Source organism: Maylandia zebra, linkage group LG3 (assembly GCF_041146795.1).
Source record: "Maylandia zebra isolate NMK-2024a linkage group LG3, Mzebra_GT3a, whole genome shotgun sequence".
Taxonomy (NCBI): domain Eukaryota; kingdom Metazoa; phylum Chordata; class Actinopteri; order Cichliformes; family Cichlidae; genus Maylandia; species Maylandia zebra.
The window spans coordinates 26,405,948-26,430,221 of NC_135169.1; the positions used below are offsets into that span (position 1 = coordinate 26,405,948).

The 24,274-nt window shown below is 41.8% G+C and overlaps 3 protein-coding genes across 18 annotated transcripts in view; 1 reads left to right on the forward strand and 2 right to left on the reverse strand.

Annotated features, from left to right (window-relative positions):
* Positions 1–3,931: 3,931 nt before the first annotated feature.
* LOC106676036 (tripartite motif-containing protein 16-like) lies at positions 3,932–8,357 on the reverse strand. Its single transcript, XM_014411839.3, has 2 exons — positions 8,311–8,357; positions 3,932–6,868 (listed from the first exon to the last, which is right to left on the reverse strand). The coding sequence occupies exon 2, from the start codon at positions 6,833–6,835 to the stop codon at positions 5,159–5,161; it is 1,677 nt and encodes a 558-aa protein (XP_014267325.3). The 5' UTR covers positions 6,836–6,868; positions 8,311–8,357; the 3' UTR covers positions 3,932–5,158.
* A 2,659-nt stretch (positions 8,358–11,016) lies between these two features.
* On the reverse strand, positions 11,017–12,875 carry LOC143417048 (tripartite motif-containing protein 16-like). Its single transcript, XM_076882688.1, has one exon. It carries the CDS (start codon positions 12,819–12,821, stop codon positions 11,160–11,162), a length of 1,662 nt encoding a protein of 553 aa, XP_076738803.1. The 5' UTR covers positions 12,822–12,875; the 3' UTR covers positions 11,017–11,159.
* A 1,588-nt stretch (positions 12,876–14,463) lies between these two features.
* phka1a (phosphorylase kinase, alpha 1a (muscle)) overlaps positions 14,464–24,274 on the forward strand; it is a 31,254-nt gene continuing 21,443 nt past the window's right edge. For 14 of the 16 annotated variants that reach the window (XM_023154370.3, XM_004573408.5, XM_004573409.5 and 11 more), the window contains exons 1-6: positions 14,465–14,777; positions 19,924–20,082; positions 20,226–20,273; positions 20,757–20,925; positions 22,690–22,772; positions 22,859–22,939. In XM_023154370.3, coding sequence (XP_023010138.2) covers positions 14,700–14,777; positions 19,924–20,082; positions 20,226–20,273; positions 20,757–20,925; positions 22,690–22,772; positions 22,859–22,939 — 618 coding nt within the window. In that variant the 5' untranslated portion in view covers positions 14,465–14,699. Of the gene's footprint in view, positions 14,778–19,923; positions 20,083–20,225; positions 20,274–20,756; positions 20,926–22,689; positions 22,773–22,858; positions 22,940–24,274 lie in introns of all 16 variants that reach the window. The other 2 variants (XM_076881627.1, XM_004573418.5) reach the window with 2 other exon arrangements.

Genomic DNA, 24,274 nt, shown 5'->3' on the forward strand with positions numbered 1-24,274 from the left:
AGAATCATTCATTGTATGCATCAATATATTGTAGTATGAGGAGGAGAATTTCCAGGTCTGTGCAGTAATGCTTCCATCTGCAGGTCACATCCAGAAGCTCTTAGGATCAGCTGGGAGTTAAGATCAGCTCTCAGCTCTCAAATCCACACATAGATTAAGCGTATTCCCACATCTAAAAGAAACTACTGTGTCAAAACACTTTTTAGTCTAAGGCTAGGCCAAACAGAGTCCTAAACTTCAAAGTGAAATTAGGCGAGATCTTGTATTTCTCTAAATGTCAGAGTCACTTTTTCCTTTACTTTAAAATTACCATGATATGAGTAGATTTTGGGTGGCATGGTAGTTAGCACTGCTGCCTCACAGCAAGAAGGTCTTGAGCTCAATTCCACTATCAGGCCCGGGTCTTTCTGTATGGAGTTTGCATGTTCTCCCGGAGTTTGTGGAGTCTCTCGGGGTACTCTGGCTTCCTCCTGCAGTCCAAAGACATGAAGTTGGTGGGGATTGGTTAACCTGGCAACCTGTACAGGGTGTACCCTGCCACTCACCCTAAGACATCTGTGACAGACGTCAGATATATATATATATATATATATATATATATATATATATATAGCTGACATGTGGCCAACAGTAATGTTTTAATGTTCTTCATTATTAAACATTCGCACATAAATAAGTGACGTCATATTCAGTACTTACTTTTGACAGGTCACTCTTCGGCCACTCCCTTCTGCCGTATTTTGCAGCAAAATTATCCACACCCACCGCGCTATGAATTGTGGGATATATGGGACCACGAAGCGTGCACCGGACCATGCTTGATATTTGGGGAAATCGAAGGCGCATTTGGAGTATGCATTTGAAGTACACATCGAATTGGGACAGCCGTCGTCGCGTGGTGGTGACGTAATCGCACTCAAAATGCGTACTTCAAACGTGCGGTCTCTTAATTGGGACACATCCATAATGTCAGAGACGCTATAGAACAGTGGTTGGCAACTCCAGGCCTCAAGGGCCAGTGTCCTGCAGGTTTTATATATCACCCTGGGTCAGCACACCTGAATCAAATGATTAGTTCATTACCAGGCCTCTGGAGAACTTCAAGACATGTTGAGGAGGTAATATAGCCATTTGAATCAGCTGTGTTGGATCAAGGACACATCTAAGGCTACGTTCACACTGCAGGTGAAAGCGCATGAAATACGATTTTTTTTTTACCCTATTCGACCCATATCCGATCATGGTATGGCAGTGCCCTCGAGGCCTGGAGTTGCGCACCCCTGCTATCCGGTCATTAAGTCTGACGTCACTAGCCATGTCTGGGTCTAAACTCCGCTGCAGGTCCATATATCAAACGATCACTATGGCATTACTGAGGGTTGAAAAACTGTCTAAAGTCTTTCATCTTTAATAAAATGATCAGCGTTCTGCTCTACCAGGTGTAACAATTGAGTTTAGCATCCAGGCATCCATGAAAACGGAATTTATGACATTTAACGGAGTTAGAAGTTAGCAGGAAGTTAGCTCGCTAGCTTCTATCTAAATACAATATAGCATGTCCTGACTGCGGGGTTTTGGAAACAAATTAAAACGTACAGCTCTGTTATCACTTCCAACATAAATGAAGACAGAAAACTAAACAGCAGTGACGTTTGTAGGGTTACTGAAGTTGGGCTAGCTGGTATATAATGATGTGCTACGTGACCGCTAGCGACACAGCTATGTTAGCATAATATAAACAAGCTAACTTTTTTTCCACTCGATAAAAGTTAACGTGAGTGTTCTCGGTGGTCAGGAACAAATGTAATCGCATGGCAGGATGCTGTAAAAGGACCAAACTTCAGCCAGGAGAACAACTGAGATAATCCATCCACAATACGAGGTTAGTCATTCATATACTGCTGCATGGGCTGGGCTGTAGTTACATCCTAAGGTTTTAAAAACTGAGCTTAAATAAATGATTAGCGGTAATAAAAGCCGAGGGAGGTCAACAGTGGTCGCTGACTGTTTTAGGAGCTTTTTGAGATCAAATAGAAGAAAATACAAAACATTAAACATGTTAACAACACAAAAGCCATATTAAACGCAGACTACTTTAGGCCTGGAAGTAGGATTCGTCGCGTCATCACTGAACAACCGGATAGAAGGACAGGACACCTGCCCTGGGATCCACATATACTCCTATGCAGCAGATTTAACAGACACACTGCTGTTTGTAGATTACAGCTCAGCATTCAATACCATCGTTCCCTCGAAGCTGGACAGGAAACTGCAGGATCTAGGACTGAGCAGCTCCCTCTGCAGCTGGATCCTTAGCTTCCTGTCTGACAGACGCCAAGTGGTCAGACTGGGCAGCATCACCTCATCCCCCATCACACTGAACACTGGTGCTCCACAGGGGTGTGTACTGAGCCCTCTCCTATACTCACTCTACACCTACGACTGCACGGCCACTAACAGCTCCAACATCATTGTGAAGTTTGCGGACGACACTACAGTGGTGGGTCTTATCACCAATGGTGATGAGACGGCTTACAGGGAGGAGGTCAGCACCCTGACCCACTGGTGTCAAGACAACCATCTCACCCTCAACGTCGCAAAGACAAAGGAGTTGATAGTGGACTTCCGGAGGTGCAGAGAAGTACACACCCCCATCACCATCAACGGCGCTGCTGTGGAGAGAGTGAGCAGCTTCCGGTTCCTTGGTGTACATCTGGCTGAGGATCTTACGTGGTCAGTACACACAAACAAAACAGTGAAGAAGGCGCAGCAGCGCCTCTTCTTTCTCAGGAGATTGAAAAGATTCGGCATGAGCCCCCGCATCCTCAGGACCTTCTATCACTGTGCCATTGAGAGCATCCTCACTGGATGCATCACCACCTGGTACGGCAACAGCACCGCCTACAACTGCAAAGCTCTCCAGCGAGTAGTGCGGTGCTCTGAACGGATAATTGGAGGTGAGCTTCCCTCCCTCCAAGACATCTACAGGAAGCGCTGCCTGAGGAAAGCGGGGAGGATCATCAAGGACTCCAGTCACCCCAGCCATAAACTGTTCAGACTACTTCCATCAGAAAGGAGGATCTGCAGCATCCGGTCCCGTACCAGCAGACTGAGAGACAGCTTCTTCCATCAGGCCATCAGACTGCTGAACACGTCATAGACACCTCAGCTTCACTACTGGAACTTCAACATTATGCACTCCATACTGTACAGTAATGCCACTGTTTTGCACATATTCAACTCTGTATATTTTTATAATTTTTTTTATTGTTTACTCTATTTAATTTGTAAAATATGTATACGCACACACACACACACACACACACACACACACACACACACACACACACACACACACACACACGCAGAAAAACATATTTAGTATACACATCCAGAAATGCATATACTGTATGCATATATATATATTGTACATATATTTATTAGTTTCAAATTTAGCCATTCTTGTATTTTGCTTGTTTACATTATTGTATTTTGCACAACTCTGTTGCTTGTGAAGCTCGCACACAAGAATTTCACTCACATGTACTGTACCAATGTACCTGCACATGTGATGTGACAATAAAAGTGATTTGATTTGATTTGATTTGATTTAGTACTGTGTGTAAAATGCCATCAAAAAGTCATTTAAGTTTTATTCTTTCTCACCTGTCTTTCTATCTCCTTTCACTTTTTAAAGGTTGCCATGTTAGAAAAAATATCTTGCCCTGCCATGCTGTTTATTGATGTGGCAAATGAATGGTTTATGAAAATATATCTAAATCTGTCATCAGTAATCAGTAATGATCATGTCTCACCTCTAGTCTTCTCTGTCTTAATTTCAGGTTTTCACCATGTGTTGTAGATGGTTCAGGAGGTTAACTCAACCAAGCAGTCTACTTTCGGGTACTGTTTAGAATACCAGAATAGGGAGGATGGTGTAGGTTTAAGTTTATTAGACTGATACTGTGAAATGCACTTCACACACGCACAGTTCTTTGTCGCCAGAGCGCAGACAAAACGGCCCGTTATTAACGGGCTGGGGAAACGTGGAATAAAACACGAGGGGAAACAAGGCACAGGAACTCAGATCTATATGACTACAGATACACAGAGGGAGACACAGGAAATCTAACAACCAAAAAATAAACATAAAAACCTAGTGATTCAGACTAAACTTTAAAGTAACAAGGTGGACTCAAACCATAATACAAAAGGACAAAACACAAGAAACTGAAACCGCTGGGTCATAAGACCCAGGATCATGACACATGTCATATCTGTGGTCATCACAAGTGTTACAAACACAATAACGAATCAATAAAATGTGGCATGTCCTGATTTAATACATGGATGGCCTGACTGAGGGTAGAAGCTCCTCTTCAGCCTCTCTGTTCTTGCCCAGATGGTGGGGAACCTTCTGCAGATGGTGTAGAAACTGGACCGGTTTATTGCTGGGGTGGAAAGGGTCCTTTAGTATCTGAGCTGGGTTATCTTTTGGTGTAAATGTCCGGTAGGGAGGGGAGAGCAGCCCTGCAGCAGCGTTCTGCTGTACAGATCACTCTCTGAAGAGCTTTTTTGTCCTAGACACAGCTGTTCCCAAACCAGGATGCGACGTTCTGTGTGAGGATGCTCTCTACAGTACCTGTATAGAAAGTCCTGAGGATCACTGGAGAGACCCTGAACTTCCTCAGTTGTCATAGGTGGTATAAGCACTGCCACAAATTCCTTTTTAACATTCAATAATTATTGTTAAACATGATTTTTTTCTAAGAATGTACAACTGATTTTATATTATTATGGGTGTACTGAACGCATCATTACAGTTTTCTTAAAATGCTTAAAAAGTGAAAGGAAGAAGTAAAAAATGATTGAGAAAAGAAATGATTGAGAAAGTTCATGAATGATTCATACAGTGCGACAGAAAACCTCACAGTATAAACCGTACAAAACTAATCTCACATTTTGATTAATAATACATGTGCAAACACTGGCATTCATTATGACTGATGCTACTGATTTCTAGTTCCTGTGCACAAAGAAATCTATCAGATTTTAATCAATATTTCATGTTTCCCCGTGACACCTGGCTTAAGATGATGGCATTTGATCAGTGAGTAAAGGAAAGAACAAGATGGGTTCACAAACCAATGAAGACGGTCTACTTTATCTCATTAAATGTAGCAGTGTTGTCAGCCCAAAAACTCTTCCAAATCCACAGTCCAGCATAGAGCGGCTTAGTGAATGTGGTCTGGACTCTGTGGAGGAGGGCCATGGTGTCAGAGACGCTGTAGAAAGAAAGAACACCTGCTCTGGGATCCACGTACACTCCTACTTTGGAGGACAGAGGGCCTGAGAGGGGAGTTGTGATTTTATTGTATCTGAATTTGTAGCAGTCACCGTAACACTCTAATGCCCAGGATTTATTGTTACTTCCAAAATCACTTTGATCCAGTTTATTTTTATTCTTGTACGTCACGGCTACTGAAAGGCCTTTCCCTTTCATCTCCACTTCCCAGTAACAAGGTCCAATCAGACTCTCCTTACTCAGGACCTGCTGGTAGTTGGAAAACCTGTCCCTTTTTTTATATCCAGGATAGATATTTGGATTATGAGCACTGTCTGATACGGTTCTGTTCTGATTAGACAGGAAGAGATTTTTGTGGACTGTATCTGGGTCGATCGTCAGTTGACATGAATGTTTTAAAAAGTCATCTCTGGTCTTAGGTTCAATTTGTGGCAATAAAACATCCACTGATCTCACTGTCAGAGTGATCTTCCTCCATTCCTCACTTAGAAATGCTTTGAGATTTTCTCTGGCTTCTAACATTGCTGTTTGCAGATCCTCAAAGTACTTAACTTGACACATTTTAAAGCTTGGTGAATCTGTATATTCACTGAGTTTTGACATCATGGAGTAACTTAGTAGAAATTCGGTGTGGTCCTCTGTGCCTGAAAGCTGCTTCAGCTCCTCTTCTTTCCTCCTCAGCTCAGTGATCTCTTGCTCCAGCTTCTTCTGAAGCTCCATGACTCGACTCTCTTCAGTTTCCTGCTGGGATTTGATCTGCTGCTTTAGATTTGAGCCTTTTTCTTTAATGTAACTCAACAGCTCATCGATGATGGCATCACTGTCTTCAATTGTTTTATCAGCAGACAGTTTGATCCCCTCCATCTCTTTCTCAAGCACTTCACCTTCCTCCATTCTGGTCTGAATTTTCTTCTGGACTTCCTGCAGATTCATCTTAAGGTCTTTCTCTTTGTCTGCCCTTTCAACTTCAACTGGAACTGTTACATGGTGTTTATGTTTGTCCAGGCAGCAGACATAACAGATACACTGCTGATCAGTAATGCAGAACATCTTCATCACCTCATTATGAGTTGAACAGATGTTCCCTTTCAGCCTGTTCGATGGTTTGACCAGCTTGTGTTTGTCAAAGGCAGAGGAGTCATAGTGAGGCTGGAGGTGTTGCTCACAGTAAGAAACCAAACATACCAGACAGGACTTCACTGCTTTCAGCTTCTCTTCAGTGCAGACATCACAGGAAACATCTTCAGGTCCAGCATAGCAGAGATCAGCTGAAGCAGCTTGGTGTCCAGATATCTTCAAGTCCTCTACTAACTCTGCTAACATGCTGTTTTTCTCCAGCTCAGGCCTCGATATGAAACTCTTTGTGCACTGAGGACAGCTGTAGGCTCCTTTTGGATCCTCATTATTCCATTGTCCTTTAATGCAGCTCATACAGTAGTTGTGTCCACAGGGAATAGTCACCGGCTCCTTCAGTAGATCCCGACAGACTGAACAGTGGAATTTTACTGACTTGCTTCCTTGTTGTGCCATTCTGTGTGATGAGGTGAATGCCAAATAGTTTCACTGTGAAAAGAAGACGGATGTATCAGGTCATTCCAGAAAGGCATACGTCACACTCTTAATTATCCAACCACTATCTTCTGGTTATTCAAAGTTGGTCCACAGTGACATCAGGCTATTCCAGGTTTTCGGGTCCAACTGAGGGATCCCAAAGTATTCTCAGACCACACAAGACATATAATCTCTGCAGCAGGTTCTGGCTCTACTCCAGAAAGCCCTCAAAACCATACAGCATACTTTGCAAGTTTGAACAAACTGCCTTCCCACAGGTCTGCTGCACCAATTTTAGAATGAACAATTCTCATATTATTCTTATATTTTTTTCCTTAGTGTGAATACTACCCGCTCCATTCTCTATGGGGGCTGAGGTCACATGAATATTAAAAAAACAGAAAATTATGGGTTTGGTACATCACCCTGAGCTACGCCTAGTGAGACCCCCAACTCTCTGTGAATGGTACTCATGGCCATTGATCAGTGGTTGTTGATCAATGGTCATGAGAATTTGCATAATTATGATTAAGGAACTGACCTCCAAGCCCATTGTTCCTATAGTGGGCTGGTTTCAGTCATTATGCAAATGTACTGTTTATAAGATTTGGGGAAACCTGCAGTCAGCTGAGACTGAAGAAGTCACCTGGATGAGTGACGAAACGTTTCTCCCACAAAACTCTACGTCCAGATGAACAGAATCAACTTTTGGAGGTTTACTTTCCTGGATGATTGAGAATGCATCAAGATATTTGATTTCATGCAGAAATTAAAGCAGAGTGAAGAGATGAGTGATGGACTGCTTGTTGTAATTAAAAACAAAACAAAACACACATTTCAAAGTAAAAAAGTAGTAGCTCTTCATGGGTCTCTGATGCCAATATTTATCAAGTTAAACATAATTAAAACATTAAAAGCTTTGCATTGTCACATGATGGCCTGTGGTGGAATAAAATCAATAATTTTCAGTCCACATAAAAAGAAGAGACCATTTTTTTCAGTTTGTATAATAAATAAATGTCTCAACCTTAATGTTTCTTCTAAGTGGTGTTTTACACATTTGCCACATAAGCAGGAAGTCAGGAAGGACACCAGTGTAAAAATCAGTTAAATGAAAAATGTGGACCGACCTGTTGTGGCCACTCCTGTGACAAAGGGAGCACGCAGAAGAAGCTATCATAGATCATCTACTTGTTGCATTGACAGAAGAATCATTGAGTGTCCAAAACATTGATTTATTTATGACCGGTTACAACTTTCATTATTATCATTATGTAATAATATCATATATTATTACAAATATTTAAAGAAAAACAAAAAATATGCTTAATAAGTCCTGTTAATCAAGTATTGCTGGCTGTTTGTCTCTGAAACAAAGGTTAGATCTGTACATTGGACCTGTGGATTAAACTTGTTTGAAATAAATAAACAACTACATAGAAGTATTTACTTACCAGAAATCATGCGTCCTGCTTTCTTCACAGGTCAGATGGGACTGACTGTGTCTGACAAATACATTCCTCGAGACTCCTCCTTTGAGACGCAGGAGTTGCCAGATTGGGCCCAGTGAAGGAAATGAACTTTAAACGCTGTTGTGTATGAGCAACAAGTATGGTACTGCATATGCAGCATTTAAACAGATTCAATACCAAAATTACACAAATAAACATTACAAACCTGAATTTACACTAAACTGATTTCTTTTGTTTCTTATATTCAGAGTAGTTGGATATTTATGTCTTGATTCAGCAACCTGTCAAACTTAGTGGTTGATTTTTATTTTGTATGGCCAGGCTGAGAGGGCGGGCAACTGTCTTATTGGTGAGCCCATCAGAGGTGTCTAGAACCTGTAACATTAAACTATTAACCAGCATTAGTCTTCCGTTGTTATTACTTTAGGGTCAGAATAAATGGCCAAATATGGTGAAACCTGCTAATGTGCCATTTTAGAGATCAATCATATTCTTACAACTGTTGTCATGGTACCTGTGCCTGCCCGGCCAGCCCAGTGTGGCTACAAATGTTTTTGTTATTGCTTTGTCTTTTCTTTCTCTCTCTCTCTCTCGCTCTGCCTGGGTGGAGCTGAGCTCCCGCCCTTGGGCCATGCACCTGCAGCTGATCACCTGTGATTCTGAATTTCTTTGCTGGCTCTTCTTAAGGCAGGGGGGCTGAGCTACTCATTGCTGGAATATTGAGTAACTTTAGTTAGTAATACCCGACTCTGCAGAATTCAGTCGTTTCTCATGCTCGCTTCGGAGTAACCCTCGTTTCTGTGAGTAGTCCATGACCATGGACTACTGAGTGTGATTATGTGGAGGAGGAGCGGAGCGAGTGTGAAGGCTTTGTGTTTTCCAGACCCTGTGGACCCTCAAAACCCTGGTGTGTCCCCCCCCCTCCCCCCGTGCATATAGTGCACCCGGTGTGGATAAATAAAGAACTGTTTAAATCCCATCTCTCAGTCTGTGCCTCAGTCCGCTCCATCCCCATGACAGCTGTCCTCTTTTTCAAAACAGTAACGTAATCAGTTTGGTTGTCTCACATTTAAATGGCCATCTTTTACTTAAATCCTCCACAAAGGATATCACCTAGCTGGTTATCTACGACTTCATCTCCCAGGGCTGCTTTAATCTAAAGCTGAGCAGGAGGCTTTACAGACGTGTGCAGGAGCACTCTGTCAGAGAGTTTCTCTTTCTTTTACTGGGAATACCATGAGACCGAATGTATGTTCTACTCTTAAATCTGCTTCAGAGGCTGTGAGACGCTTTTCTACGGCAATGAGGTGGTATGACTAACAGAATGACTGCTTTTGGAGTGAGCCAGGCCAGTAAGAACAGTCATATGCAACCAGGACCTACTAGGAAGTGGTAAAGCCTGGAGAAAACCCACAGTCTGCTTTGAGCTGCTCTTGCTTCTGAAACAGATTAAACAAGCTCCAACATGCTAATTTGCATCTTTACCTGAGGAAGGACACGAGACATGTAGTTTACAAAGCAAATACTCTGACTTACCATGAGGTGGCAGCGCGGGCCCAATGGATCACCCACAAGCACACAATAAAGGACACAAAACATCTTATGAGGCTAAGTGGACTATATCTTTGGTTTTCCACATCAGACTTCTGAAAGTTCAGATGTGTAGCAAGATGGTTTTGGTTCATCCTCAGGGGAGAACTGCTGAGAAACCCCATTTGGTTTAGTGCTGTGAGAACCAAAGCGATAGATTATGGAGAAAACAAAGACCGTCTTGCTGTCCGGGAATTTAATTCCTTTGGGGGGGCTGAACACAGAAGTTCCTGGGTCTATTGCTTAAGACTGAAAAAAGGAAAACATGATACTTTCTAGGAAGAACTCTATACATGCATCACATTGGGGTGATGAACTGTCTTTATTATTTTGTACTGCTTGACACTTCTGTTTGAATTCAAATCATCTGAATGTTAATGGGAATTATAAAGCCTGTCTTGTCGTATATATTTCAACAGTTTCAAAACCTAAGCTGGTATTTTGATGAAAAAAATGACATATAATCAGCTGTTTAAAAGGATACTTTAAAAGTACATTAAAAAAAAAACTAACTCAACATTTGTATTCAGTTTTTGTGTGGATAGAGAAAATCCTGCATTATACTCCAAGATGCTCACTATACGAAATCTACTGAATTATATAAATATTCAAGGTGTGAAAAGTTGTTGGAATAAAACTAAACTCATCTTTATTAGACAACTATGTCATATAGGTCATCACAAATGTTACAAACATGATAACGGGTCAATAACAGTGAACAAATTCAAAACTAATGACATCATGTAACAGCTGGACTGATACAATAAATACTGCAGACACTATTAAAAATAGTCAGCCTGTTTAACCTACTGCCCTCACTAGTTCATTTTTAACAATCAATAATTATTGTTAAACATTATTTTTTAAGAATGTACAACTGATTTTATATTATTATGGGTGTACTGAACACATCATTACAGTTATTTTCTTAAAATGCAAAAGATGTAAAAGGAAGAAAAATGATTGAGAAAGTTCATGAATGATTCATACAGTGAGACAGAAAACCTCACAGCAACAGTATAAACCGTACAAAATAATTCTCACATTTTGATTAATAATACATGTGCAAACACTGGCATTCATTATGACTGATGCTACTGAGTTCATGTTCCTGCACAAAGAAATCTATCAGATTTTAATCAATATTTCATGTTTCCCCGTGACACTTGGCTTAAGATGATGGCATTTGATCAGTGAGTAAAGGAAAGAACAAGATGGGTTCACAAACCAATGAAGACGGTCTACTTTATCTCATTAAATGTAGCAGTGTTGTCAGCCCAATAACTCTTCCAAATCCACAGTCCAGCATAGAGCGGCTTAGTGAATGTGGTCTGGACTCTGTGGAGGAGGGCCATGGTGTCAGAGACGCTGTAGAAAGAAAGAACACCTGCTCTGGGATCCACGTACACTCCTACTTTGGAGGACAGAGGGCCTGAGATGGAAGTTGTGATTTTATTGTGTCTGAATTTGTAGCAGTCACCGTAACACTCTAATGCCCAGGAATTATTATTGCTTCCAAATTCACTTTGATCCAGGTTATTTTTATTCTTGTACGTCACGGCTACTGAAAGGCCTTTCCCTTTCATCTCCACCTCCCAGTAACAAGGTCCAATCAGACTCTCCTTACTCAGGACCTGCTGCTGGTTGGAAAACCTGTCCTTTCTTTGAAAAGAAAAGTCATTAGTTGGATGTTGAACAGTGTTTGACACAGATCTATTCTGATTAGACAGAAATATTTTAGGGTGCACTGTATCTGAATCCATTGTCAGTTGGTACGAAAGTTTTAAAAACTCATCTCTGGTCTTAGGCTTGCTTTGTGGCAATAAAACATCCACTGATCTCACTGTCAGAGTGATCTTCCTCCATTCTTCAGCGAGAAAAGCTTTGATTTTATCTCTGACTTCTAACACTGCTGTTTGCAGATCCTCAAAGTACTTAACTGGACACATTTTGAAGCTTGGTGAGTCTGTATAATCGTTGAGTTTGAAAGGCAGGGAGTAGCTGAGTAGAAACTCTGTGTTGTCCTCTGTGTGTAAAAGCTGCTTCAGCTCCTCGTCCATCTTCTTCAGCTCAGTGATCTCCTGCCCCAGCTTCTTCTGAAGCATTACAACTCGACTCTCTTCCTCTTTCTGCTGGAGTTGTATCTGCTGCTTTAGACTTTTTCCCTTGTCTTTAATGTAACTCACCAGCTCATTGATGATGGTCTCACTGTCCTTCATTGCTTCATCAGACGACACTTTAATCCCCTCTACCTCTTTATCAAGCACTTTCACTTCCTCCTGTCTTCTCTGAATCCTCTGCTGGATTTTTTGCAGAATCAGCTTGAGATCTTTCTGCCTGTGTTTCCTTTCTTCTTCAACTTGAACCGTGTTATGGTGATTATGTTCATTCACACAGCAGACATAACAGATACACTTTTGATCAGTACGGCAGAAAATCTTCATCACCTCATTATGAGTTGAACAGATGTTCCCTTTCAGCCAGTTGGATGGTTTGACCAGCTTGTGTTTGTCAAAGGCAGAGGAGTCATAGTGAGGCTGGAGGTGTTGCTCACAGTAAGAAACCAAACATACCAGACAGGACTTCACTGCTTTCAGCTTCTCTTCAGTGCAGACATCACAGGAAACATCTTCAGGTCCAGCATAGCAGAGATCAGCTGAAGCAGGTCGGATTGCAGGTGTCTTCAAGTCCTCTACTAACTCTGCTAACATAGTGTTTTTCACCAGCTCAGGCCTCGGTGCAAAGACTTTTCTGCACTGAGGACAGCTGTAGGCTCCTTTTGGTTCCTCTTTATCCCAGTGTCTTTTAATGCAGCTCATACAGTAGTTGTGTCCACAGGGAATAGTCACCGGCTTCTTCAGTAGATCCAGACAGACTGAACAGCAGAGTTTTTCCTGATCCATTGTCTGTCCTGTGTGAATGTCCCGTGTGAATCTTTGTATGTGAAGGTTAATGTCAACCAGTTTTAATGTGGAGGGAAAAGTGGTGTGTATCGGGTTACACTCTGTTTCAGGAAATCACGAGGGAAGTCACACTTGACAGTAGGGTGTTTCAGTAGACAAATGTCATTCAGTGGAATTATTTCACAGTTCCCTTTTCCCCCCTTACTTGATTATGTATTTCTGTGTTTTTTTTTTATTGTCCATGCTTTTATTTTGCATTTCTTTCAGTAAGCTTTACTTCTCTCAATTACCCACTCCTGGTTGAATCCACTATACTGGTGTTATGTATAACCAATTAGGACTAAGCATTGCTCAGGTGGGACCAATGGCATGTGTGGGGGTGGGACAGATGGTCTGTTGACAGAGAGAAGAGCAGGTAAAACAAGATAGGGCAACAAAGAGCCAATCAAGTTCAAAGTTCAGAAGTAATGTGATTTCTTTTTACAGTTTTCCAACTTTCTAATTTTGGTATTGTTTGATACCAAGTAAATACAGGGCCAGTAACACCGTTACCAAGTACTGATACTGACACTTTTAAGAAGTGAGTCACATGACAACAACAAAACACAGTAGAGCACAGGAGGAGCAAGCTGTGCATGTAAGTTGGGAGAACAGTAATGTTTGCAGAGACATGCAAAGACATGTCTGCTTACTGATGAAATGGGAGGAATGTACAGAGCATAGGAGAGAGAATCTAAAACTGAAGTATCAGTACCCACACTAGTATGGTATCAATATGACTGATATTTAGATTGGTCCACCTATTACTAAATTCTGGTAATCAAGAAGTTATTGAGTGATTTGTATTACAACTTTATTTTTACTTCATCTGTATCATCTGCAAATGTAATTATAATATTGGTAACATAAGCAAGAGTGCAGTACATCCTAATTGTTGTTCTTAAAGCAACAATAGCTAATTTCATGGTAGGAGGACAGGACCATTCAGCAGAGGGCAGAACCGTACACATTGCATCTCTAAGGCAAGTATAGCAAATTCCAGATCAGTAGCATTAGCTCGCAAAAATAATACGCAGTTTTTAATCCTACTTTGCACAACATTTCTATGAGCATTCAAACTGCATATAGTTAACAGAGATGTCACCTAACTATTACACCAACTAATTCCTCTGATGACGCTGATAGGAGAGTGTCTTAGTTTTACAGCTTTTCCTACTAATAAAACCTGCCCTAAGGTCATTCATACTAAACAAAAATAATTAAGTAAGAGAAGAAGACACAAGTGACCTGTTTTTTTATTCACTACTACAGAATTAAAACTTTTTTTAAAAAATAAAAACCTGTTTTATAATTACAGGACATTCTTTTCTATAGTTTTACACAATTATTTCTTGCATTTTAAGCCCAAAGAGTCTTGCTGACAGATTTCTTTAATTTACTACAGGAGCATTTATTTATTATGTAAAGGTAAAGACTGATTTTGAAATTGCACTTCTTTTTTTCTAATATTAAGATATCTCCAGGACTAAAAGTGTAGTTAAACTTTTTGTTGGACATCTTTGAGCTATAGGATAACAGTGCAGAGCCCTTTCCCCCTTTCTACGCTTTTATTTTGAAGTCTCCACAATTCCGGTGTCTTCCTGGTACTGGTACTTCCGGGAACCAGCTTATCGCAGCCAGCTTTGGGTTCAGGTTACAGCTCCAGGCTGCCGCCGAGCTGTTTTTATGACAGCCGGGCAGAAGCTCCTCCGGTCACCGTAATAGCGGGCCTCTTCCGGCTTGTTGGACCCCAGAGAGGGGAAGAGGAAATGACTTTTCTGGGGAGCTTTTAGAGAGTTTTCCTTCTGCCCTCCTGAAGTGAACCGTTGACTTGTCACCATGAGAAGTCGGAGCAACTCGGGCGTTAAATTGGACAACTATGCCCGGATAGTGCAGCAGACTATCCTGCGGCACCAAGTGAGTGTGAAGCGTTGTTGTTTCACAGCTGTTTAGCGACCGTTAGCTTTAAAATACACACTTAGGCGGTGTCATGTGTGCAGGCAGTGTTAGCTGGTCCGCTGCGAGTTAAACTCAGATGTTTTCATGCATGCAGGAGGTGAGGCAGGGCGATATTTCGCAAGGCTGCAGAGCTCTTTGAATCACACACACTTTCCCTGAAGTGTGTGTGTGTGTAGCTGTGAGTGTAATGGAGGTCTTTGATGCACTGGGGAAGTTTTTGCCATTTTATGTCAACTTGTTCTGAAGAGGCCAAAACTATGCGGACATGTTAAGTTTTACATCCTCTTGCAGGGGCGGTTTCAGAGTGTTTTAAATGGGGTGGCCCACGGGACATTACAGTGTTTGATTAGAAATAAAGACAAATGTTTACATTTGTATCAATATTATATAAAAACTCTGGGCGTGATAGTCCAGTCTTAAATGCAAAAGAAACTTTAAGTATTTAATGTAAAAGTACCCATGTAAGTGCTTCATTAAGGCAAATGGGGGTAGAGGGGGTCGATTTCATAACTCCTCCAGTATGCATGTCCAAGTATCCTCCTGCAAGGTGCCGAACCCCTAATCAGAGTGAGCATGAATGTTAGACAAGGCCCTTAGATACAGAGAAAAGCACTTTCAATTCAATTTATTCAATTTTATTTATATAGCGCCAAATCACAACAAAAGTCGCCTCAAGGCGCTTCATACGCTCACTTGTATGAATGTGTGTGTGATTGAGTCAAAAGTGTTCAGATTGCTCAGTTACAGTAAAGTAGTGCTACACAAGTACCATTTTATTCATCAAAAGCTTACCAACAAGTGTTGTGGTGCAACAAATACTTAAAGTACAGTACTTGAGTGGTCCTAGCCATGCTTTCCATTCAATGGGGGTTGTTAGAGTAATATTTCTCATATGGTTGGTGGCCAGCCATATTTTACAGGGGGTAGTGGCACCCCAGACATTCAACAATGAACACCCCTGTAATATGGCTGTTTGAATAACTGCTGCTGCAGTCTCTGATGTAATATTTTATAACTGGGCTGCAGGTGTTGCCCATAATTAATCAGAAGGTCGGTGGTTTGATCCCTGGTTGCCTCCTGGCTGCATGCCAAATATCCTTGGGCAAGATACTAACCCCATGTTTGCCTACTGGTGGTGGTCAGAGGGCCCGGTGGCGCCAGTGTCCGTCAGCCTCGCCTCTGTCAGTGCGCCCCAGGGTGGCTGTGGCTACAGTGTGGCTTGCCATCACCAGTGTGTGAATGACTGAATGTAGTGTAAAGCGCTTTGGGGTCCTTAGGGACTAAGTAAAGCGCTATACAAATGCAGGCCATTTACCATAATTAGAACGAGTCCTGATTACTGACATTAAGAGACCCCTCTATCATCCTGCATCGAGGAAACTAGTATTGTTGGTATTATTTTGTTTTATTTTTTTTTTAAGGTTTTTGTAGTCATAACTGCTTGAGTTTATTGTCTTTTCCCCTCTCTTCAGTCATTCAATTTTTATTTACTTTACTTAATTTGATCAACTTACAAGCAGTACATTAAAAATGGGGGGGGCAGTGTGTTTTCCCTGTGTCGCATACACTGGGAGAGAGTCGACCTTCAGCAGCGGTGTCATATTCACTTTCACTAAAGGTCACCCCGGTCAAGTTCAGACTTGTTGTTTATTAACATGCTTTTAATTTAATGAATGAAGCATGTCTCATTAAGCTGTTTCATGTTCAGTTTGGTCAGTTTATTAGTTTCCTTCACTCATTCAAGCAAAACGATGTTCTCATCATATTTCTATTCAGGGGCTTTAAAACAAACAGCCACCTCAAATTAGCCTGTTTCACAAACCTGAATGTGAGAGCCGCTGGTAGTTTGGGCCATTTAAGGCAACCAAATTAATCCTGATGTTAACGGAAAGTAACAAGCCTTTGTCGCCGTGCACAGGAGTCATACAGCCCGATCTGCTTCCATGAATCTGGCTGCACATAAACATGAAATGTGCCTTTGACTTTTGGCTCAGAGAGACATTTTCCTGTGGCTGCAGCCTGCATTCAGTTCAGAGATGCTCTGAAGCCCAAATATCTCTGCTGGTGTGAGCATGAAAACATCAGCGTTCCTCTAAAACAGAAATTTGTGGGCCTCATTTTAGACTCTGTAAAATATTAGACTCTGAGGTGATCAGACAGCTCCCACACTTTGTTTCTTTGAGTTATCCAGCTTATTAATTTGCAACTACAGTGCTAGTGTACCTGTCTATGTGCTTTGTGCTATGTGCTCAGATTTGTGTATGCCATCCCTCCACTACAATGATAACTTCAAATCTATGGCCTGGACACCTCTGATGTTGTACGATACCTCCGGCTCACAGAAAGTGTTGAATTTAGTTCTTTGCACAGCCAAAAACAGCACAAATAATCTCGATACCCTTGACTTTGTGCACTGCAGTGTTGCTACGTCAGTACAGGGAACATGAGCTGCAGCAACAACGCTCAAATCATATTATTGCTTAAAATATCCCAGCGTGCTTCAGGATTAACATTTTCCTTCATCTGGGTAAAGAGTAAAGCAAAGAGCAGGGAGAATAACAGCAGATAACCCCACACATCTACCCTTGTATCGGCTGGTGTGTCTTCGTCCTGTCACAGTTTACATAGAAGCTACAGAGATTAGCGAGTCCTGTTTACAGAAGAGCACGTTGATAAGATCGGTGACGCTTTGGAGACAAAAACAGAGCAAAGGAGTTAAAAATGGTAAAAGAGAGGCTGAGGTTATAGTAAAGCAAACACAACAACTCCACCCAGAAAGGACAGAGGACAGTTCACCCTCTTAAAGAGAGGAAAACACCTGGAAAAGCTTCTGGTAATAGCACTGTTTTGGAGTTTATAGAGTTTATAAGTTGGAGGAAGAGCGTAAGAAGCCTGGGGAGGGGTGATCCTGGACTGTCTCACTGCCGAGTTTGTAGTCCAGTAGACAAATTCAGTGTGAGGTCACTTTTTGAACAAGTCCCAAGTGGCTGCTTAGCCAGCCCGCAGTTGTATACAGTTCACTGCTTAGATGGATCAGTGCACTAAGGACCGCAGTTACTCAGTGAGAGCTGAGGCCCTTGCTGCAGCTGCAAGCTCAGAGACTCTGATATATGTGAGTGAAAAAGATCTGCAGCAGTTTGTCCTGTTATAAAAGCAACTAAACACAAGCTGTTCCACACACGAATCACTCGAACCATTCTCACTTTTAGAGCTTGACAACACCTCGCTGTGTTTCTGCAACATATTCACAAAACACTTTGAGTGTCATTTCTGTTGGTGATGAAACCTGTGTTGATGCTGAAAGCTCTGACAGCCGTACTATGTCTTGTGCATGTGATAAAATGACATTTGGACATTCTTTAGGCAGCAGGTAGCAAGACAGACAGCAGCGATTCACATTTGCTGATCTGAAAAGTGCATTTTGCTGTCAAACAACCTCGCTATAACAGGAAGAAAGAGTTCTCTACTCGTAGAAAGGGACTTTGCAATTATCCGGTTTTATTAGCAAACACCGACCTTAGGGGAAATGAAGAGAAGCATGCACAGTTACAGCTATGCTGCTCGTGCAGTAAGGGGAAATGCATGCTTAGTCTTCAAATTCCCCTCGTCGATTACATTGACAAAAATGACTCAACATTTTCTATAATGGTCTTTTTTTTCAGAATGGAGGGAGTGTGTAATTGGTTCAGTTTGTCTGTCAGTCTGTTTGTTATCAGTTTAGCATCCACAGTTTTCAGTCCATCTTTTTTTCAATTTTGTGTGACGGCAGATGTCGATAACAACTCGAGCTGCTTTAATTTTATTCAAAATCAGATCAAGGCCACACCAAATGGCCTTGATCAAAAACAAACCAAAAACTTTGTTACCCACAAGTTTTTATAGATTGTCTTCAGACTTCACAACAATAAACTAGGCTCCGGGGGACATGAGTACCAAGGTTGGCTAAGCATTTGGACTTGACCTTCACTGTTAGTACTCAAGGTCAAAGTTGACCATGAGAAAGAAATGTGAAGAAACCATATCCAGTAATATGTCATATGAAAGTGCATCGTGAGAGCTGTAGCACACACTTTTTATTTTTTCAGTATGTTACACTATGACAGAGGTCTCCAACTCCAGGCCTTGAGGGCCGCTGTCCTGCAGGTATTAGATATAACCGTGGGTCAACACACCTGAGTCACATGATTAGTTCATTACCAGACCTCTGGAGAACTTCAGGACATGTTGAGGAGGTTATTTAGCCATTTAAATCAGCTGTGTTGGACCAAGGACACATCTGAAACCTGCAGGACACCGGCCCTCGAGGCCTGGAGTTGGAGACCCCTGCCCTACAACATCACAATGACGCTGTAATGGGCTGACGTCAGCATGTTGTCATAAAAGCATTATAAAACATCAAAGTTGTAGTATAAGCTGTGCTGTCTGCTGTTGTTGTGTCTGTATTTCTGTGCATTTTCTCATTGGATGCAATATTTAAAACCAACAACTTCTGCTTTTACCACTGAACTTGTTTCAGCTGTGGATCATCTGCCTCCGTCTTGCAACTCCAGCCATCCTGTTCTGTCACACCAACACTCTGCATGTCCTCCTCCATTGCAACCATTAACCTCCTATGAGTTCTTCTTCTATTCCTCAACAAGCTCCATCGTCAACATCCTTTGTCCAATATATCCTCCATCTCTCATCATGTCCAAACCATCTCAGCCCCACCTCTCCAACCTTGTCTCCAGACTGCTCAGCCTGAGCTGTCCCTCTGATTTTAGTCATTCCCAATGAAACAGGTGGGGGGAGAAAGATTTAAAAAAAAAAAAAAGAAGTACAATAAATTGGTTGCACAAGTGTACGCACTCGGGTAAGAGTTTATCAGCATAGCTATCTTGACTTTGCAATATTTGCCCCGTCTTTCTTGCCTTTCTCGCTCCGAATCTGTCCGATTGTGTTGGCAGCCCTTTGCAGGTTACAAAGGGCTGCACAGAAAACACGTTTTATCCTCTGCATGTCCAATAATCTTGACTTCTCTCGCAAAGTTTACCTCTACATTGCCTACAGTGCCTATCAAAGGTTACAGTGCCTGTGACCTTTGACTTCTGCCTGTGTCCCATAGGATCCGGTCACAGGCCTTCTCCCAGCAAGCCCAGATCAGCCTGACGCCTGGGTCCGTGACAATGTTTACAGCATCGTGTCCGTGTGGGCGCTCAGTCTGGCCTACAGGAAGAACGCCGACCGGGACGAAGACAAAGCGAAGGCCTACGAGCTGGAGCAGGTAGGTGTGCGCCTGTGGGTGGAGAGCGTTGAGGTCAAGAGGTTGTGTTTTTATTCTCTGACTTGGCTGGTTGGGTTGTTTATTTAAAGATGTGCAGGCTGAGGTGTAAATGTTGACATTTAAGCGTGTCTCTGTGTTTCTAGAGTGTGGTGAAGCTAATGAGAGGCGTCCTGCAGTGCATAATGAGGCAGGTAGGATATCTCCATTCTGTTTGTCTTTTAACTTCTCTGTTAGATACACGTCACTTCCCCTCTCTCTCTCTTTAAAAAAAAAAAATTCTCTAACCCTGTCAGCTGTTTCCCTACCAGCTTCTCGTTGCTCACATTGTGATGTTTATTACTTTTATTAAACTTGAACGTGCCGTCGTCAGATTGGATTATTATTATTATGATTTTACTTTAACTGCGCTCGCTGTGAGTCTGAGAGCGGGGGCGGCTGACTCTAAGTGTGACTGTGAATTTCCACAGTTTATATATAAATGTGAACATTATTGTTGCCATTTTAAATAACATTGATTCCATATTTATAACCTCTGCATTCATTTGTGCAGTTCTGTGATTACATTTGTTGGATATTTTAATCATTATTAACGTTTAGGAATCATTGCACATTCTTTGGACCTGCTCTTTTCACACGCTTTAAAAGAAAAATCTCTCCACCCTTCTTGTTCTCAGCTGGATAAGGTGGAGAAGTTTAAATACAGCCGTAGTACCTCAGACTCGCTCCACGCCAAGTACAACACCAAGACCTGCGCGACAGTGGTCGGGGACGATCAGTGGGGTCACCTGCAGGTCGACGCCACCTCGCTTTTCCTGCTGTTCCTCGCTCAGATGACTGCGTCTGGTAGGAGGGAACCTATAACATCCCCTGTAAAACAGATGAAACTAAACTAAAAAGCATTATAGGAAAACCAGAACCAGTGTTAATAGATGTTGTCGTTACCTTGAGTCTGTCTACATCAGACTTTGTTGCTGAAGAATCATTAATATTTTTTTTCCCATTTTGTGTTGATTTAGCTGAAGGAGTTGTTAAGTGAATTTTAAACCATGTTGGTCAGACTTAGGCCTCAGTTGCACAGGTCTAGATAGCCGTTAGTGCCGTACAGGGAAAAATCCCTGACTGGCTGTAGGTTTCTGCCGGTCACTAGGTGAAATTGGTCATAGAGAGAGCCCTGCACCAAAAACTTTGTCATAATTGCTTTGATCAAGTCGAGTAGCGTTTTATTGTCACCCCAACAATATGCACTCAAGTATACAGTGGGACGAGATATCTGATCAAAGGTGCAAACTGTAAAAATAAAGACGAAAAAATTCAAATATACAACTATACAGAAATGAGATAAAGTAGCAGATTGTCCTGATTGCCAGCAGTTTGCATGGAAAGGACTCTTGCCAGCCTGTCGCAAATTGTACACATTTTCTTAGCAACCAGTGGTTGCTGGGGCTGACTGAGGCTACGTCCACACTCGCCCGGATAGATCTGAAAATGGCGTTTTCGTCTGAAAACGCTCCGCGTCCTCACTAATGTTTTCAGTCGTTTTCACAGAGTTGTGCATCCACATTGAAACAGACGAAAACGCTTATGTTCCAGTACTGCGCATGCGTGAAACGCAAGACGATTCAACCTGCCTCATTTCTGTCTGCCCTTTATTTACTTTCCAGCTGTTTGAAACGTTGCGGCGAGTTTTTAAATGGACTAACAGTGAGGTGGAGTTGCTGCTGCGAGTAACACAAAAGTACAAAGTTGCAAAAGCGAGTGAGAGTTAAAGAATTTGAAGAAAAGCTATCTGGAGCATGTACAGACTGAGATTAATCTTTAATAGGGCTGTCAAAATTGAGAGCAAACAAAACAACTGCTCCGCTATCTTAGTTTAATTGGTCACATGACTGGATCACATGACTGTCATTGCTTTCAAAAAGTCTCAGTTTTCGCTGTCCACACTGCGACACGAAAGCACCGTTTTCAAATGTGTGCGTTTTTGAGAGTGTTTTCAAAACGCCGCGTTTTCCTTGAGCCAAAATGCTGTCTCAGTGTGGATGGGAGGCTAAAATGGAGAGAAAACGATGTGTTTTCAAAAGGAAACGCATTAGTGTGTACGTAGCCTGAGACCTTCAGAACGTGGCCGAACATCAGACCTGGAGTAAGTCTTATCACATCTAGATGTGAACTTGGGCAGATGTAAGGTTTTGAGATGCGTTCTTTCTTTTGGGTGGGGAGTTAAATTTAAAACGTCTTACATCAATCAGTGTATTTGTTTCCTTTCTTTTTGGGTTGTATTTCTTTGAAAAGATCAAAATGGGGCAAGGAAGGGAAGCACAACAGGTAACAAGTAACTAAACTCAGTGAAAATATAAACACTATACAATTTAAAGGGAAAAACACCTTTTTCATGCTCCCCTTTTCACAAGGGAAAGCCAAAACTAGAACAAAATCAATCCAAAATTTCAACATATATGCTGTCAGTGTTATTTTCTGTGTGTGGTATCATTTTGTCTTCCAGAATCTAGAAAAATAATTTGTATGTGTGTGATTTGCATCCAAACAAAATGATTGTGATACATTTTTAAATGAAGGTTCCTGTCTTCATTGTTTACGTCTGTGTCCCAGGTCTTCATATCATCTACACCCAGGACGAAGTGGACGTAGTTCAGAATCTCATGTTCTACATTGAGGCGGCTTACAAAGTGGCTGTAAGTCAACTTTATTCTTCTCCAGCTCCACAGAAAATGACTGCTTCTTGTTTTATTCATTCTGTCTTGTTTCTATTTCCCCTCAGGATTATGGGATGTGGGAAAGAGGAGACAAAACCAACCAGGGCATCACTGAGCTGAACGCCAGCTCTATCGGCATGGCCAAGGTTGGCACAGACACACAAACATGCAATAAACGCAGACATCTACGACACTTTAACAAGCTCGGGGGGACAAAATAAGTGAGAGCAGAGCTTCCAACGCACAGGGGGAACAGGTGCTCCAGTAAAAATGTCTGGCACTGTCAAAGGTGCACAGCGGCCTTTACGCTGACCTTTAGAAGACCCTGACTCCACAGAGCTAAGTCTGGATCACATTCTGTACTGAAAGTATCTTCTCAGCCGCAGCATGTCAGTAAATGTTCAGATAAACTGTGAAGTCAAATCTGTTCCAGAACAAGGGTGACAGTCTTGCTTTTTTTTTTTTTTTTAATTCCAACATGTTTTAATTTTATTGAATTCTCTGCAGCACATTTGACCTCAGTCGGTAAAAATCTGCAGTGAGAGTGAAACTTTCAGGTTACTGGTAAACATTACTGTGAGTTTTTTCACGCAGCAGCAGCCGGGCATGTTCTCTGTGCGTCCGGCTCTGTCCTCAGTTGGCATTAAAAGAGGGCTATCATGTTCTCTGTGGTCTTCCAAGAATGGCTTCTCACTCAGAAATAACATAATACTCAGCACACACACACACACACACGTTTAATTTAAGACTTTGAAAACAAGCACCACTACAGGACCTTCTCTGCTCTGTTAATTATGTAAAGTTAATCTTATTTATAACAGCAGACCTGAGCTGAGCAGCTTTAACATGATTTGCTCCTTAATGCATTGAACCACAAGGTTTAAAATTAGAGATGGCATGATACCACTTTTTTATGTCCGATACCGATATCATAAATTTGGATATCTGCCGTTACCGATATGAATAAACAAAATAAAGTATTTCTTTGTGCCCCCTTTTCCCTGTTAATGCCCTATCGGCCCCCCTGGCAAAACTTTCCTAGATCCACCCCTGCACAGTTACCAGCTGTCAGCTACATAAAAAAGGATCCTGGTGTTATTTGTCTCTCAGAAACAGTTCATAACTTCCCTTCAACTCATTCATGTCACCTAAAAGGTAAACCTGTTTCTCCATCACCTGTTCAGCTCTGATGATTCAGTAAGGACATCTCCTGGTTTCATCTTCATGTTTCCCTCTCACCAGATAACCAAACCGATATCATGACCAGCAGCTTTTACAGCTGTGGCTCCAGCAAACATCAGCTGATACTAGAAATTAATATTAAATAAATTCTAACAACAGCTGATCAAGCTTAAACGTGCTGGTTTCCTCTTTCTGGCTCAAAGTGGGCGATAAACAAGAGAGATGGGACTTGCGTCAGAAAAGCCGATCAGCTGATCATTGATCAGTTTCATGATTGAAGTAGCAACAGGAGAGGGAGG

Coding starts and splice junctions, on each gene's coding strand:
- LOC106676036 (XM_014411839.3), bottom strand. CDS start 6,835: ATGGCACAACAAGGAAGCAAGTCAGTAAAATTCCACTGTTCAGTCTGT.
- LOC143417048 (XM_076882688.1), bottom strand. CDS start 12,821: ATGGATCAGGAAAAACTCTGCTGTTCAGTCTGTCTGGATCTACTGAAG.